Raw genomic sequence first — 15,285 nt, forward strand, 5'->3', positions numbered from 1 at the left:
CTTCTGCTTCTAAAGCACTAGCTCATCTCATCCTCCCTAAGGAGTGTCTGCGGTGTCTACATTGAAATGCATGATGAATTATGTGGCAATATAAGGGGACCATGAAAGATGACATGCATGAGATAATGATTGTAAATGTAGATCCACGTGGCGAGTCAGGAGTTTTTGTTTGTTTACTAATGGCTTTGTCTTTCGACAGAAGGAGGGACATGCGAGGTGATTGCGGCACACAGGTGCTGTAACAAAAACAAGATTGAAGAGAGATCTCAGACAGTGAAGTGCTCCTGTTTACCAGGGAAAGTGGCAGGAACCACCAGGAATAAACCCTCCTGTGTTGACGGTAAGTGAATAGACATGGCAACCATGGATGCAGTCTTAAAGGAATAATTTACACCAAAATGTAAATTAGCTGAAAATGTACTCACATCCAAGTCATCCAAGATGTAGGTGAAGATTTGTTTCTTACTTGTGCCGCCAGAATGTCCAAAACAGTCCAAACAGCTGATAAAAACATCACAATAATCCACAAGTAATCCACACCACTCCAGTCCATTAATTAACATCTTGTGAAGTAAAAAGCTGCATGTTTTTAATAAACAAGTCCATCATTAGGACGTTTTTCATCATTAAGTCCACTATCCATAAAATTGCTTTCTTCAGTGAAAATACCATCTCGTCTGAATCAGGAGAGAAATATGCACAGACCAATCACAGTTTACAAGCAAAAATAGTCCAAAACAGTTCTAAACAAGTATGTATGTTGGTGGATTTTAATGTGAGAGGACAACGTAATGGATTATAGTTTTTGTTTAGATTTTTGTTTTGGCCAGAAATGACAGTTTTAAGTGAAAATGCCTTAAAGGGGTCAAATGACGTTGCTAAAAAAGAACATTATTTGGTGTAATGAAATGTGTTTATGTGGTTTAAGTTTCAAAAAACACATTATTTTCCACATACTGTACATTATTGTTTCTCCTCTATGCCCCGCCTTTTTGAAACGCGTTGATTTTTACAAAGCTCATCGGTCTGAAAAGCGAGGTGTGCTCTGATTGGCCAGCTATCCAGTGCGTTGTGATTGGCCAAATACCTCAAGTGTGTGACGGAAATGTCACACTACCACATTGTGATGCCCTGTACGGCCGGAGCGACGAGACAAAAACATTAAAACCCATTATAAACGAGGCATTTGTTGCATCCAGTGGGGACATAATTACGGATTATAATGACTTATACTGTATTTTTACGCGTTGTGTTGCATCGCGCCGTGTAAACATAAAACCATGTCTGCATTTTTTAACTCTAACCACCATGTGCAGGACTGAGTCTACAAAGTACTTAATTACTGTAAGTCTAGTTGAAGGAACTGTAGTAACTGTGACATTTCAAATAAGACTACCGTGAAGACGCTCTGTTCCTTTAAGTATTTATCCTGTGGTGTGTTTGTATGTATGGTCAGTGAATGTCAGCCCTTGGAAACACTGTGATACAGAGAGATCAGTCTTATCCAGAATTCAAAACTGTGGTGAGAGATTTAAACAAGAGTTTTGCATAAGGCTCAGATCTGACTATAATGATGTTCTATCATGGAAACAGCTGAAACTGGCGAAGTTGATGTATTTCCTCAGCGACCAGCACGGATCAGCTCCAGGCATGACGAAGCGATATCGTCCTCTTTTGGAAGGCCAAACAAAGTAGTTTCGCTTTCACAACAAAACACAGCATCTTCACGACGTGGCGGCAGCAACAATACTACTGCGAGAATAAAAGTTAAGCCTTCTTTCTTTGTGTGAACATTTAGGCGGCGTTATGCAAATCTTCCCACATAGTGAGGTAGACGTGGGGGCGTGTTAGAACGAGCCGTTTTAGGTAGGCGTGGTTGACTTTTAACTTTTATAAAGAATATCTCTTTGGATTTGAGACTTTAGTCTTTGCAACTTTACAGATCTTCTTTATGCACCAAGAGCTTGTAACACTCCAAAGAGAAAGGAAAACTTGAAATCGCATCATATGACCCCTTTAATGATGGGTTTGTTTGTTACAAAAATGCAGCTTTTCCCTTTCACTAGATGCTAATTGATGGACTGGAGTTGTGTGAATTATTGTGATGTTTTTATCAGCTGTTTGGACTCTCATTCTGACAGCACACATTCACCAAATCTGTTCTGACCAAGAACTAAACTCCTATACATCTTTGATGTCATTTGTTTTATGTTGTTAGAAATGTAACAGATGCTCGACTGTTTGAACTATCTCAATGCAGCTTTGCAGTGTGTGAACAGGCTTGCACAGTGCAGCTGTGCTTAAAACACACTCTGTGCAGCTGTGTAAAGCTGCAAGGTGCTCCAAAAGACTGTGGAGCTTTTTAAGGTGTGGTATGTTTGAAGAAACTCTGTTCAGGGTCGCTCTTGCAGTGTCCCTGCCCTAGAAAAGCTCAGATCCTCAGGGCTTTTCATTATTAATGCTCTGTCCTTATGACAAACGAGCTGCTGTAAACTAACACTTCTGGGAGAACATCTCACTCGCAACGCACCCAGAGATAATCAAAGAACATTAACTTTCACTGAATCTCGCGGAGGAGCATCCAACCTTTTCCCCATTTCAAGCTCGTTAGGATATTCTATTCCCAAAGTTGAAAATGTGTCATTTTTTGGATATTAAAACCAAGCGGCAACCTCCCGCTCTCTCTCGTGATGCCAACAAGGAAGTGACTTAAACTGTAATTCATCAACTGGCCGCTAGAGGTTGGCTGCAAAAGGGAGTCAATCCCATAGACTCCCCATGTTAAAATGCCCAACTTTACAGCAGAAAAAAAACATGTTTATAGCCTGGTTCAAAAAATGATTTTGGTTTATATAGCTAATTTTGCCCTTCATGACAACTGTGAGGGGGGTGAATTTTTTTATAAGTCATCCGTTTAAATTATATTAAGCCTTAAAGTTCTGCATAATTAAGGGCGTGGCCACTTGAGTGACAGGTGGATTGCCGCTGCTGTCACCACCGTCGAGCTAGGTGGGCGTGGCTTCAGCAACCAGCTCCCGCCTTTTTGCCCATTTTCGATTATCCGGGAGTGACGTGCTGTCAAGATGGCGACGGCCGGCTCTGCCCACTTTAGGCTTCAAAAACCTCTTCAGGAACCTATGGGTGACGTCACGGACACTACGTCCATGTTTTTATACAGTCTATGATTAAAACACCTAAACGCTTAGCTTTAAGGGATTCTAGCATCATTTACTCATCGTCATGTCGTTCCAAACCTGTGACTTTCTTTATTCTGTGGAAAGGAGATGTTAAACAGAATGACAGCATCAGTCACCATTCGATGTCATTGTATGGAAAAAAGATGAACGGTGACTGAGGCTGTATTTCATTAAAAAGCAAGGGCTAAATCAAGGGTTAGCATCATGATTTGAAAAAAAAAATTCTGTACAAACTCTGCAAGACATAAATATATAGGCAGTTGCTGTTTCCATCTTTAAAGGCCGTAGTGTGTTGTCTATTCTGGTCTAATAAAGTTCAGAGGCAGAGGTGTGTGTGTGGATGGGACTTTTTCCTGATATTTGTGTGTGTGTGTGTGTGTGTGTGATTTCTGTAATTGATATGTTACCCAAAAAAAAAAGAAAGAAAAAGAAAAATACACAAGGATGGTCTGTGCTCTGAAAAAGTCTTGATTTTGTAAGGTCCACGCACTTGGCCCAAGGAAGGTATCCAGTGGTGGATGAAGGTTTCTCGCGTGTTCGGTCTTTTCAGCGCGTAAAGTTATTCAATTTAGGTTTAACTCAAATCTGACTCCATTTTATTATCTAATCTGGCTCCATTTTAGTATGACCTCGAATTTAGGTTGAAAGGCAAATTGGTTGTTTGTCTGTCTTTAATTATTACTATTATTCTGACATTTGATTATTCTAGTTAACTCTTTACTTTATATTTACTCGTTCATTAGGAATCTATGTCGCTTAGGATGCCTCACGGCATCTATGCGTGGGCTCCACGATCACCTGATGTGCGCCATGTTCCATCTAACCTGAGATCTAGTATGCACTTAACCCTAGACGCAGAGTTGCGGAAACATACGCCTTCACTTAATCTACTTGAGAAAATAATTTCAGAGTAAGTCAGAATAAATCACTGTATGTTAATGCACTGTGTGTGTATTGTCTGTCTCAGAAGATCAAAGTATCTGAGTTTCTTTTATCCTTACAATTTATTTAAAGCAACGGGAAAAAGCAAAGGCATTTGGTCCAAAGATGCCTTAACTTACTTGGAATTTTATATTGTTGCTGGTTTACCTTTAAAAAAATACAATTTCTGCCAAGAAAGTAATTAAAAAACAATGGCAAAAAAATTCTGGAAGCTTTATCCACATTTTTAAAGGTATCCCATATAATGATTTTATATAATGATAATGAAACGGTCATTTTAACTGAAGTAATTAAGTAATACATTTATTAAATGTAATCCTTCCTACATTCATTTTTAAAGGTATCCCATATAATGATTTTACGATTTGAAACGGTAATTTAAACTGAAGTAATTAAGTAATACATTCATTAAATGTAATCGTTCCAGCAGTAACTGCAAGTAACGATAGGCTAATATATTATATATATACAGATTCTGCCAAAAAAGTTATTTAAAACAACGGCAGAAAGATTCTGGAAGCTTTAACCATGTTTTTGAAGAAGTTCCCATATTATTATTATTTCTTATAACGGATTATTAACTGATTATGATTACTTTCGAATCTTATGAGTTATTTAAATAATCAGTTTTAACAGAAGTAGTGTTAGTATTTTATATAAACTTAAATAATATAAACTAATATTTGTAATAATGTATTTAGTTTTTGCAGCAGTAACATTAACTTAAGTGACTATTTACATTAATTTCTTAATTATTTTCATTTATTATGGTCTTGCAGCAGTAACATTTACTGAAGTAGCTATATAATATTTTAGCAGTAACTAGGATTAAAAATGCTACATTTTGTTGCATTTTATGATCTCTGGTTCCTAGTTAAACCGAGATGACACATTTACTGAGGTGTCACTGAGATGATGGCCATTGAAACTGGTCCATGTTCTCGTTCTCCTCTCATCACATTGATATTCTAGGATATGAGGCTGAAGGCTAACTCTCTCTCTCTCTGTCAAAGGAGTACATGACATCGAAGGCCACATGTTATGTATGAGACTTTGTTTACTTTTTGGAGGATAAGAGGCCTCAGTAAAGTGAATTTTTATCAAAAAACAGAGCTCTTGCCTGAGGTTATGTTTTCCATGGATTTTTTTTTATTGCTCTGTGTCCAGTCCATGCTGAACTGGCAAAAACGGGAAGGAACAGTGTTAGGTTCGCCTCAGCCAGTGCTGTGACTATTACATGCGTGCAAAGTCTATAAAGCATGAATGTTTGTTCACCCTTTAAAAATATCCATGGAGAAAGTGTTGAGCACAGGCAAATCAAATTTTAATGCCCTGTTTGCAAGGAGACAACTACTGGTTGAGTGCTTTTGGGTTTTACAATATTAATGTATGTGACTTAAGTTCACCCATTATCACGGACAAGGAGTAAGTCATAAACTTGTCACATACTTGTCAGAATATTAATAACGTAAGTGCATTATATTATATTTTCATGTCACACTCTCTCCTTAAACCTTTGGTGTTGGATGTTAGATAGCATTACCGTGATGCATTATTGTATCATATTCTAACATATTCATACTGATGCAAAGATAAGATGTTCTCAAACCCCTGAGCACCTGCTTCCTTAATGGTCTCTACTTTTTCTCCATCTGGTAATGATCATAAATTTCACAAAGTGGGAAAAGTGATAGTTTTACAAGGATGCTTCTGTTTCAAGCAACTGAAATGATGTAAAACTTTCCATTGTAATGGCAGTAAAATTACCTTTATTTTATATAAATATAGAATACGGACCATGTAATTCTTCATAAGATTTCCTAAGACTACAAGGTGAAGCAGTTTAAGTGAATGAATCGGCATGGGATTTCATTTCAGAATAATACATTTCATAAAGTGCCACTCTGCGAAATGGCTGTGCTCCTACTGACCGCAGACATCCATTGAGGCTATTCAAGCAAATTAGATTCAAGTCAATTTTATTTGTATAGTGCTTTTCACAACATACTGTTTCAAAGCAGCTTTATAGAAAATTGTACCTTAAAGCCCCAATGAACAAGCCAAAGGCGACTGTGGCAAGAACAAAAATCCATAAAATGTTTAAGAGAAAAGCTTCCTTGAGAGGAACCAGATCCTTCTGGAAAAAGCCATCCTCCTCTGACAAAGCACATATGTGACCCTGTACCACAAAACCAGTTATAAGGGTCAATTTTTCGAAGCTGAATAAATAAGCTTTCCATTGATGTATGGTTTGTTAGGATAGGACAACATTTGGCCGAGATACAACTATTTGAAAATCTGGAATCTGAGGATGCAAAAAAATCAAAATATTGAGAAAATCGCCTTTAAAGTTGTCCAAATGAAGTTCTTAGCAATGCATATTACTAATCAAAAATTAAGTTTTAACATATTTTTAATGGAAATTTACAAAATATCTTCATGGAACATGATCTTTACTTAATATCCTAATGATATTTGGCATAAAAGAAAAATCAATAATTTTGACCCATACAATGTATTTTTGGCTATTGCTATAAATATACCCCAGCGACTTAAGACTGGTTTTGTGGTTCAGGGTCACATATTACAATAATGACAAATATTATAGTTACATATTATATGTACAGTAAGTGTGCTTTGTATATGCTATTATGTGTTCATTGAATAAATCTACTCACCATTGACTCCCACTGTATAGACAAAACAAAACATTTGTCAAAATATTTTCTTTCATGTTCCACAGAAGAAAGAAAATGATGACGGAATTTTTATTTTAAAATTAAATAAAATTAATTGAATTGAATTTAGACAACGCTTAAATTGCTTAAAGTATAAATGCTTCAGATCTATACTAAAACACTTGGGAGTAATGCAGTCAGTTAAGAATGCAGTCAGTTATGTCAGAAGCATCCTCTGACATATAAATATTATATGTCAGATGGTCAAGGAGCAGTCGATCATGGAGAATGGAACATTACTCTGTTTTAAGTCAGATGCCAGTGAGAGTCTAACCCAATTATGATCTGCTCACAGCCTCCATAGTGATTGGGAAGTGGTGGTGTGAGATGGAGCCGTGTCTGGAGGGAGAGGAATGCAAGACTCTACCAGATAACTCCGGCTGGATGTGCTACTCTGGAAACAAAATCAAAACCACCAGGGTAAGATTTAGAGCAACCAAAAGCATTTATTGTGTTACTTTAGCTATTGTATTTAACAATACAAGACTCTTGGTGGTGCAGCGTGTGATTGCATGATGTTAATAAGTGTGTGTGTGTGTGTGTGTGTGTGCCCCATCTGTGTGTGTGTTTTTTTTTTTTTTTTTTTATTTCACTGAAATATTTTATAAATAAAAAACAGAATACAGAACAATAAATAAACAACCCTCCTACACCTGAATGGCTGCAGGCAGGTGTGTTGGACGCTGGAAGTATTATAAAAATAGAAGAGCTGCACACTGCTGGATCTCGCTAGAAATCCAATATTTATTAAAATAGCAGTGATTCGGTCATGTAACTTCCCTCAAGCAGAAAATGACACTCAAATAATTGTTTTAAATAAAAGTAGCCAATCAGAGTGTTTCTTCGGGTAACCAATAAGGTCATTTCTATAGCAGATGTGAATTTTTTTTTCTTTTTTTACAGAATACCCACCCTTACACATCCTTGTAGCAGATGTAATGTTACTGCAAGCTCATAACGGAGGAACTTTACGAAGGTTTTTGATATTATTCCTTCTTTCTGTCACAATTGTGATTCAGTCAAGGCATAAAATGACTGATAGAAAACAGACAAATTATGGATTTCAGAGGCATAGGCACTATGGTCCATTTGTGAACTTATAATAAATTCTGATAATTCCAATCGCATTTAGTTAGCCTGTTTGTTATGTTGCTGCAAATTATTCAAACATGAAATTCATTCTCAGATTGCTTTCGTATTACTCATCCAGCTTTTATTTACTGTACTTTTTCAGGGAAACATCCAAGATGACAAGCTGAATTAAGTCTTCTCAACTCTAAACCAACAGACATGTGTTTAATGACTTGAAATGGAGTCGTCTGCTCATAAATCCATCTGTCTCTGAGTAACACGGACACCAGACTTTCTAAGAAAATCTTTGTGGCCGTTGAACACTGCTGGTTCTTTCGTTGTTTTGTTTTTGTTTGACATTTGTCAAATATTTGTTTCCTCTCAATGAGTCCTGGATAATTAAACTCGTATCCCTTTGTGTGGAGTGCACTCAAACCAGCTATACCTTGCCTGAAATAATCTTCAACTGTAATATTCTTGGATGTTCCTATGTCTCCGCTACTGTATGTAGTGAAACTGGCTTCCTGTTCATGTGGATTTTCAGAAGGGGATTGATCCTCATCAAGCAAGTTTAATTAAGACACTTTGTGCATCGACTGTGAGCAAAATGCTGAGGAGCACATGTACATGGAATGACCGATCCAGTCCGGAAATGTTCCTCCGTTTCCTGGAACGTTATATCAGATTCAGAATGAATTCTGGTGGTGATACTAAAACCAAATAAGTCTTCAGCATGATTTCTGTAAAGCTGTAAAAATAGGTGAAGGAAATGTTTTACATAAATAAAATGAATTCAAAACAGGTGAGAATGATGTTACAAATGTATTTGACTTACAATAAACAATAATTTAATGTGAATTTAATGGGTGGGAAAGTGCAAAGGAACAGTCTTGTTTACATATTCTTGTCCGCTGTTCTGTTGATTGGTTAAAGATGCTGTTTTTATTATTATTTTTGGGCTTCAGTAATATTTTGACAAATTGAGTCATCAAGGCTTAGCTGAAGTGTTCTGAGAATTTACATTTTTAATGAAAAACTAATAGACCGTCACTTTGGCTGCAGCAATATATAAAAGTTGTGGATTTATTACTGAAGTTAATGAAGCCTGATTGAAATATGCTGGTGCATGCACATATAAAACACCATGACATTTAAATATTCTGAATCAAATTCATTTTCCGTTGTTCAAATATACCTTCATTAAATGGTACAAGACCTATTAAGACCATTCTGTATATTGGGGGATCTGGTCATTTGAATGGACCCGAGGTAAGCGGGTGGAGGGTCTTTGAATGTGTAGGCAAGCAGTCCACACTGAAGGACACTGTGGAAATTCTGACACCCGCTGGGACATTTACCTGTGGTTTACATTCAGAAATAGTCCTCTCTGCTCGAAGCAGCTGAGGGCCAGAGCACGCACTCACTCTGAATATGTAGCTCCAGCATTTTAAGCAGGGAGCCGTGAACATAAGAGCCTCCGTGTTGCTGTCGGCATGCAGAAAGGAGGCTCTAACTACAGGCTGAGTGAATACAGATCACTACATTTACAGTCCTCCGCATGGGACAGCAGAGGATGAACTTTAGCCCTCACCTTCAGCGGAGCTTTAGTGGAATTTCAAACAGTTGACTACAGAATATCAGAGTGGAAAATGAATACAAGGAAATCTTCAGCAAATATCAGCATTATCTCTGACAGGCTGAGCTTTTGCTAGTATGGTTTTTGCTAAATTGAAAAAGTTATTTTGTGTTTTTGAAAAGATCAAGAGGAATCACAGTATTATTTTTAAGAACATAAATGGAAGGAATAAGCTGATCTAATTCCAGTCTTCAACATCATTATACAATAGTTTCCGTGCTCAGATTTGATTGGCTGAGCAGTGTTCCAAGAGTGCTGATGATACAGCCCAGCAGCACTGGGACTTTTCACTGTTTGTATCACTCCACTTGTCTGTGTTTGCATGTTCAAAACATTAATTGTGCATTAATAGTGGGGATTTCACAGTGTTTCTTCCCGCAGTTCACATCATCGCGAGAGAGGGCGAGTCACTGAATGATTCATTCAACCAATTTGTTAAAAATGGATTCATTCAGAAACATAACAAGTGACTGTCTTTATAAGTGAATCACTAAATCATTTAAACTGATTCATTAAAAACAAGTGACTCATTAAATCATTTTACTCAAGTTTGATCAAAAGAACTGATTCATTCAGGAAATGGTTGTGTCTGAATTTGCATACCCTAGTGAGCAGGTGCTTCTTTAGAATAAGTACTTTGCGACCGTTAAAAAATATGTTCTATATAGTATGTGTAATCCAGTCGTAGGCCTTTGTCATGTTATCACTGTCATGAGACCTACTAGCATCAGTTGCATTGCTTTACTGCCATTCACAACTCCTCTCCCGTGGCCTCATGGGATAGTAAAGTGTTCACCTGATGCAAACTTCAGAAATTTACTAGAAATAGTGTTTTGTTTTGTTTTGTTTTGAGAAATAAAGACATACTGATCTTTTCAAATACGTTTTTTTTTTGCCTACTATATTGTAGGGATGTATGCATATTTATATATAGCTACTGTCTTTATGTGTGAATCATAAAACAATGATTCATTTAAGAGTTAAATATGTGCCTGCTGTAATGAGTGAGTCACTGTATAGTTTACTCTGATTCGTTCAAAAGCACTCATTCAGGGACACCATTGCTAGGAAATGATTCTGATTTGACTGATTTTCATATTTTCGTTGGCAGAGCAAGTAACTGACAATACTGTGTCTAATATTCATGTTTCTTGTTTGCTGAACTGTATAAAAGCAATATCTCCCACTGCAGCCTCGTTCATATGGATGAATCACAGCCCTTCTGCCTGTGTGATATTGCTTCATTATAAAACACCTACCAATTTTTCAGATTTCTATCTACTGAAACTGGACATTTTGCCACATAAGTTAGCCATTAAATCATCAAAACTCTCAAACAAGCAATTCCTTCTGTAATTTAATCACATGCATATGGGTAGTTGACAACGCGTCCATGGATCTTTTGAATCAGTGTCATAATTTTATAAAGGAAAGTGTATATGTGGGTCACCATTTCTTTAAAAAAATAACTTTTTAATCACATTTTTGCCTCTGTTAGTTCATGTTAAATGGTTAAATAGTTGAAACAGTCTGTCAGTAATATGAGCTCACAAAAACAGCATGCATAATAATTATAACAGAAAAGAAAAATAATTACAACAGAAAAAAGCAGTTAAACACAGTTGGGAAAGTGTAGCATGTCACACCACAGGACATTAACTTTGCTGTAGTGTTTCATGTCAATAACCCATACACATATTTCCCAGGATTTCTACCATGTCCTTTTACCACTTCCAACCTACAGTGCTTTTATTTTTTTTATTTTTTTGGAAAGGCAAAGGTATTCATATGCACTGTGAGTTTTTCAGAAAGTGTTGGAAAAAACATAACACACATGCTGATGGTTGCTTGTTGAGCTCTTTGAGGTCCAGCTAATGAGGCTATTAAGAATTCAAAGCAGTTTCTGATACAATGAAGCCGCTGGAGCTTTGAAGGATAAAAGCAGCGATGTCCTCCTCACTGCCACAGAGTTAACTGCACTGATATTTGCTCAGAGAGACAATTCTAGGTCTGGAAAGTCTGAAACGCTCCTGTGAGGCTCTCTGTCTTCTCTGCAAGTCTCAATGTCATTACAAAAAGTCATTTATATAACACTTTAAAAGGACGGCAAACGAGATTGCAAATTGGATCCTTTTGAAAATAACTAGCTGGTATTTTTTTCTATGAAAGATTCAAAAGAAATACAGAAAGCACTAACTGAAATTCTCATGTATGAAATGAAATAATTGATCTTAAAAAGGATAGTTTTATGAATAGAGGACTCATATGTTTGCCGGAAACAATAGTTTGATGTTAAAAACATCCTAATGATAGATTTGTTTATTACAAACATGCAGATTTTCACTTCACAAGATGTTAATTGATGGACTGGAGTTGTGTGGATTACTTGTGGTGTTTTTATCAGCTCTTGTTCTGACGGCACCCATTCACTGCAGAGTGTCCATTGGTGATGTAATGCTAAATTTCTCCAAATCTGTTCAGATTAAGAAACAAACTCATCATCTTGGATAGCCTGAGGGTGAGTAAATTTTCACATTTTCATTTTTGGATGAACTATTATTTAAAAAAACAAATTACAGGGTCAACAATGTAACAGTGTCTGCTTACTTGTGTTTAACTGCAGCATGAGTGCTGATCACAACATGAGCTCCCTTGTTTTTGTTGGTAAAGTCCCTCTTTTTGACTCTAATTTAACCTGACATCAGGAGCTTCTTACACACCCTGCTCTCAATCACAATTATTAATGACCAGCAGAGAGTCAGGAGCTGTCAACGTGTGCTGTTTGGAAATGTGCATGCAAGCAGCAATAAAATCACTACCTCTGAGTCGTTCCAAATCAAGTAACGGGTAACACTGAATAATTCAAAGAAGAAGAAAAAAAGCAGAGATTTCCAAATTTGAAACATGTTTAAGGCATGCGCAAATGCTCACAGTTCAAATCTCACAGTTGTCTGAGTTGTTTTTTAAAATGCCAGCCATCATTATTCTTTTTTAATCATGGTTCCTGAAGATCAGAACAGCACAGGCTGTGGTGATAGACTATGCGAACCCAAGACTCGCTCTCACCTTTCATTTTCACCTTCTCGCGTCACTTAATTCACAGCCTCCTCTCACACCCAGTTACACAAACAAGACAGGTATCTCTCAACTGCAAACATACACACACCAAAACACTTGATCAGAAGGAGCAGCCAAAAAAGGAAATCACCCAAAGCATCCTAGACAGCTCATTATAGAGTCTGAGTAGTTCTTCATGAAACACAAAACTTAAAGCGAGCACAATTTTGAGGTAATAGTGAAATAAATAAATAAACAAACATGTTCAATGAGGTTAGAACACCCCAAGCCTTTTTCAATAAGGTCAATTTCTTTATTTTATTTATAATTTATTGTGCATGGGGCTCAGTTTAGTGTTGTAATTATTGGTTCAAGTAACAAACTGTGCTGTAAACATTTTTAGTCAATAAAAATCATCACAAATGAAAATGTATAGGGCTGTAAAAACAATTTACCACTTTAAAATAATAAGCACACTCCAACTCTATTCAAAGCCACATGCAAAAGCATATTCCCTCACAAGAAGAACATCCCAGCAGATGTGAAGCAAAACAAGACTTAATAAAACAAGAAACAAAACAAAACAAGTTTAATAAAAACGATCAACCAATCAGTTTTGTCTGCGTTGCTCTACACATCAATAAGAGTGAGTTTTATGATTAATGTGCATGTAAAAACATACTAAATAGAATACATTTCTGGACTTTGACTCAATCCATGTATGGAAACTCGGATACATCTTTCTAAATCATACAAAAAGACAAATCCCAAAACAGATGGAGCGCATCATTGCTCAATTAATTTTGCTAAACACCTGTACAGTTAATTCATTTCCACTGACTGGACGATTCTCAACTTAGAAGTTCTCCAATTCTCTAAATCTATACTATAACGTATTTACAGTTAATTGTAAACTACATTCAGTTTGCAATTAAAAGAATAGCAATTCAGTTTGTAATTAAAAGAAAATGTACTCAGCCTCAGGTTATCCAAGATGCAGATGAGTTTGTGTTTTCATCTGAGAAGATTTGGAGAAATTTAGCGAAAAAAAAAAAGCCATTAGTATTTTCACCAACAAAAATTGGTGTGACCACCCTTTGCGTTTAAAACAGCTTTTGTCCTTGGTACACTTGCGCATTGTTTTTCAGGCAGCTTTGTAGGTATGTTTCTTCAAATGTCTTGGAGACATTGCCACATTTTGATTGTATGGAAAAGAGCAGCTTGGATCTTCTTTTGTGTTTGATGGTAGAAAGTCATACAAGTTGGGAATGAGGATGAATAAACAATGACAGAATCTTAATTTATAGATGGACTATGTCTTTAATAGCACACAGATGTGACATTATGTGTTCCTCTCCTTCCTTTCCTCTGTCCCACTGTGAGTATGATGTAAGTAAGGATTTGTGGTTATTATCTGACCAATGAACACACATTTTGGATATGTTTTGTCCCCACATCCATTCCCGCTAATTTTCTCCTCCAAAAAGATGGATCCAACTGAACCTGGTAATGGTAGATTGCTGGTCTAAAATAGTTCATAATTTGAATTTTTTTATTTCCCACAGAGCCAAACAATTTTCTCTGTCTTCCTCCGCTCACTGCTGGATGTAATAAGATGCTGGCATAGCGTGTTGGCATGAGTTCCTCATTTCCTTATTTTAAAGTATGCGAACAATGGCACATCGAGTTATTCAGCTGCACTCTTATTATTGACGATGCCACGCAAACAGATGAGTGTGAATGTAAAACTCAAGCACCCCACCATTAAGTTCATTATGGACGTCAACACCGTTTAAATTCAAGCAGGTATGCTTACATCCACTGTCCTCGGTTCTTCTAAAACACTACAGGAGAAAGCTGGCCCTCCCCAGGGGACAGATGCCAGGCACGGCATGCATAAGTAATGCCGTTTTCTGAATCTCCACACAGAACAATTACTCTCTCCAGGAGAGTTCTGTGTCATTAAAATTGAAATGTGTTTATTTTGAAAAACATTCAAATTCATCTTCCCTCTTGCCACTTAAAACTGTCAGGCATAATTTTATGGGCACTGCAGAGCGAAAAGGTGAAAAAATACCCACATTCCTCATGGTTAAATAACGATACAGAGAGACACCTCAATAATGAATGTTTATTCATTAACACTTGAAAAAATCTCAGAGTTTTACATTTGGAATGTAAACCAAATTAATTCCGTGAATTGTCATGCGTCTTAAATAGCCTCATGATAAATCATTCAAAACAGTCAGCGGTGACCCTGGTGTGAATTAATAACAGACTGGAACCTGCAGTGATCCCCAACATGTGTTTGTGTAAGCAAACTAATACATAATTTCATTTTTTACAGTCATAATTTGAAGCTGAGCCCCCTATGTCCCCAAACCCGGAAAAAAAGGAATCAAAATTTTAGTAAACTCTAATATGAAAATGACCTACAACTCAGGAGCACATGGGCTCCAGCATAGTCTGGTTCTCCATCTGTCTTTCCTCACACATCCAGATAAACACACACACTCTCACACTCCTCTGTTCTATTTCCATATCAAACAGGGCTTGTTTTGCTCTAAATTTCATGTTTACTTGCCTCCACTCGCAGGTGGTGTGTTAAGTCAGTCCGATGAAAATGAAGAGACAGGCAGTGTGT

General features: G+C 36.8%; 1 protein-coding gene across 3 annotated transcripts in view; it reads left to right on the plus strand.

Moving 5' to 3' along the window:
* Nucleotides 1-8,772, plus strand: part of LOC107671962 (protein FAM19A1-like) — a 44,023-nt gene extending 35,251 nt beyond the window's left edge. Inside the window, exons 3-6 of one of the 3 annotated variants that reach the window (XM_016464978.1) lie at nucleotides 200-340; nucleotides 7,173-7,297; nucleotides 7,781-7,853; nucleotides 8,112-8,772. In XM_016464978.1, the coding sequence (XP_016320464.1) occupies nucleotides 200-340; nucleotides 7,173-7,297; nucleotides 7,781-7,807 (293 nt within the window). In that variant the 3' untranslated portion in view covers nucleotides 7,808-7,853; nucleotides 8,112-8,772. The remainder of the gene's footprint in view (nucleotides 1-199; nucleotides 341-7,172; nucleotides 7,298-7,780; nucleotides 7,854-8,111) is intronic. The other 2 variants (XM_016464977.1, XM_016464979.1) reach the window with 2 other exon arrangements.
* The last annotated feature ends 6,513 nt before the right edge of the window (nucleotides 8,773-15,285 follow it).

The sequence above is a fragment of the Sinocyclocheilus anshuiensis genome, unplaced genomic scaffold (genome assembly GCF_001515605.1).
Source record: "Sinocyclocheilus anshuiensis isolate Anshui unplaced genomic scaffold, SAMN03320099.WGS_v1.1 scaffold1053, whole genome shotgun sequence".
In the NCBI taxonomy this organism is placed as follows: domain Eukaryota; kingdom Metazoa; phylum Chordata; class Actinopteri; order Cypriniformes; family Cyprinidae; genus Sinocyclocheilus; species Sinocyclocheilus anshuiensis.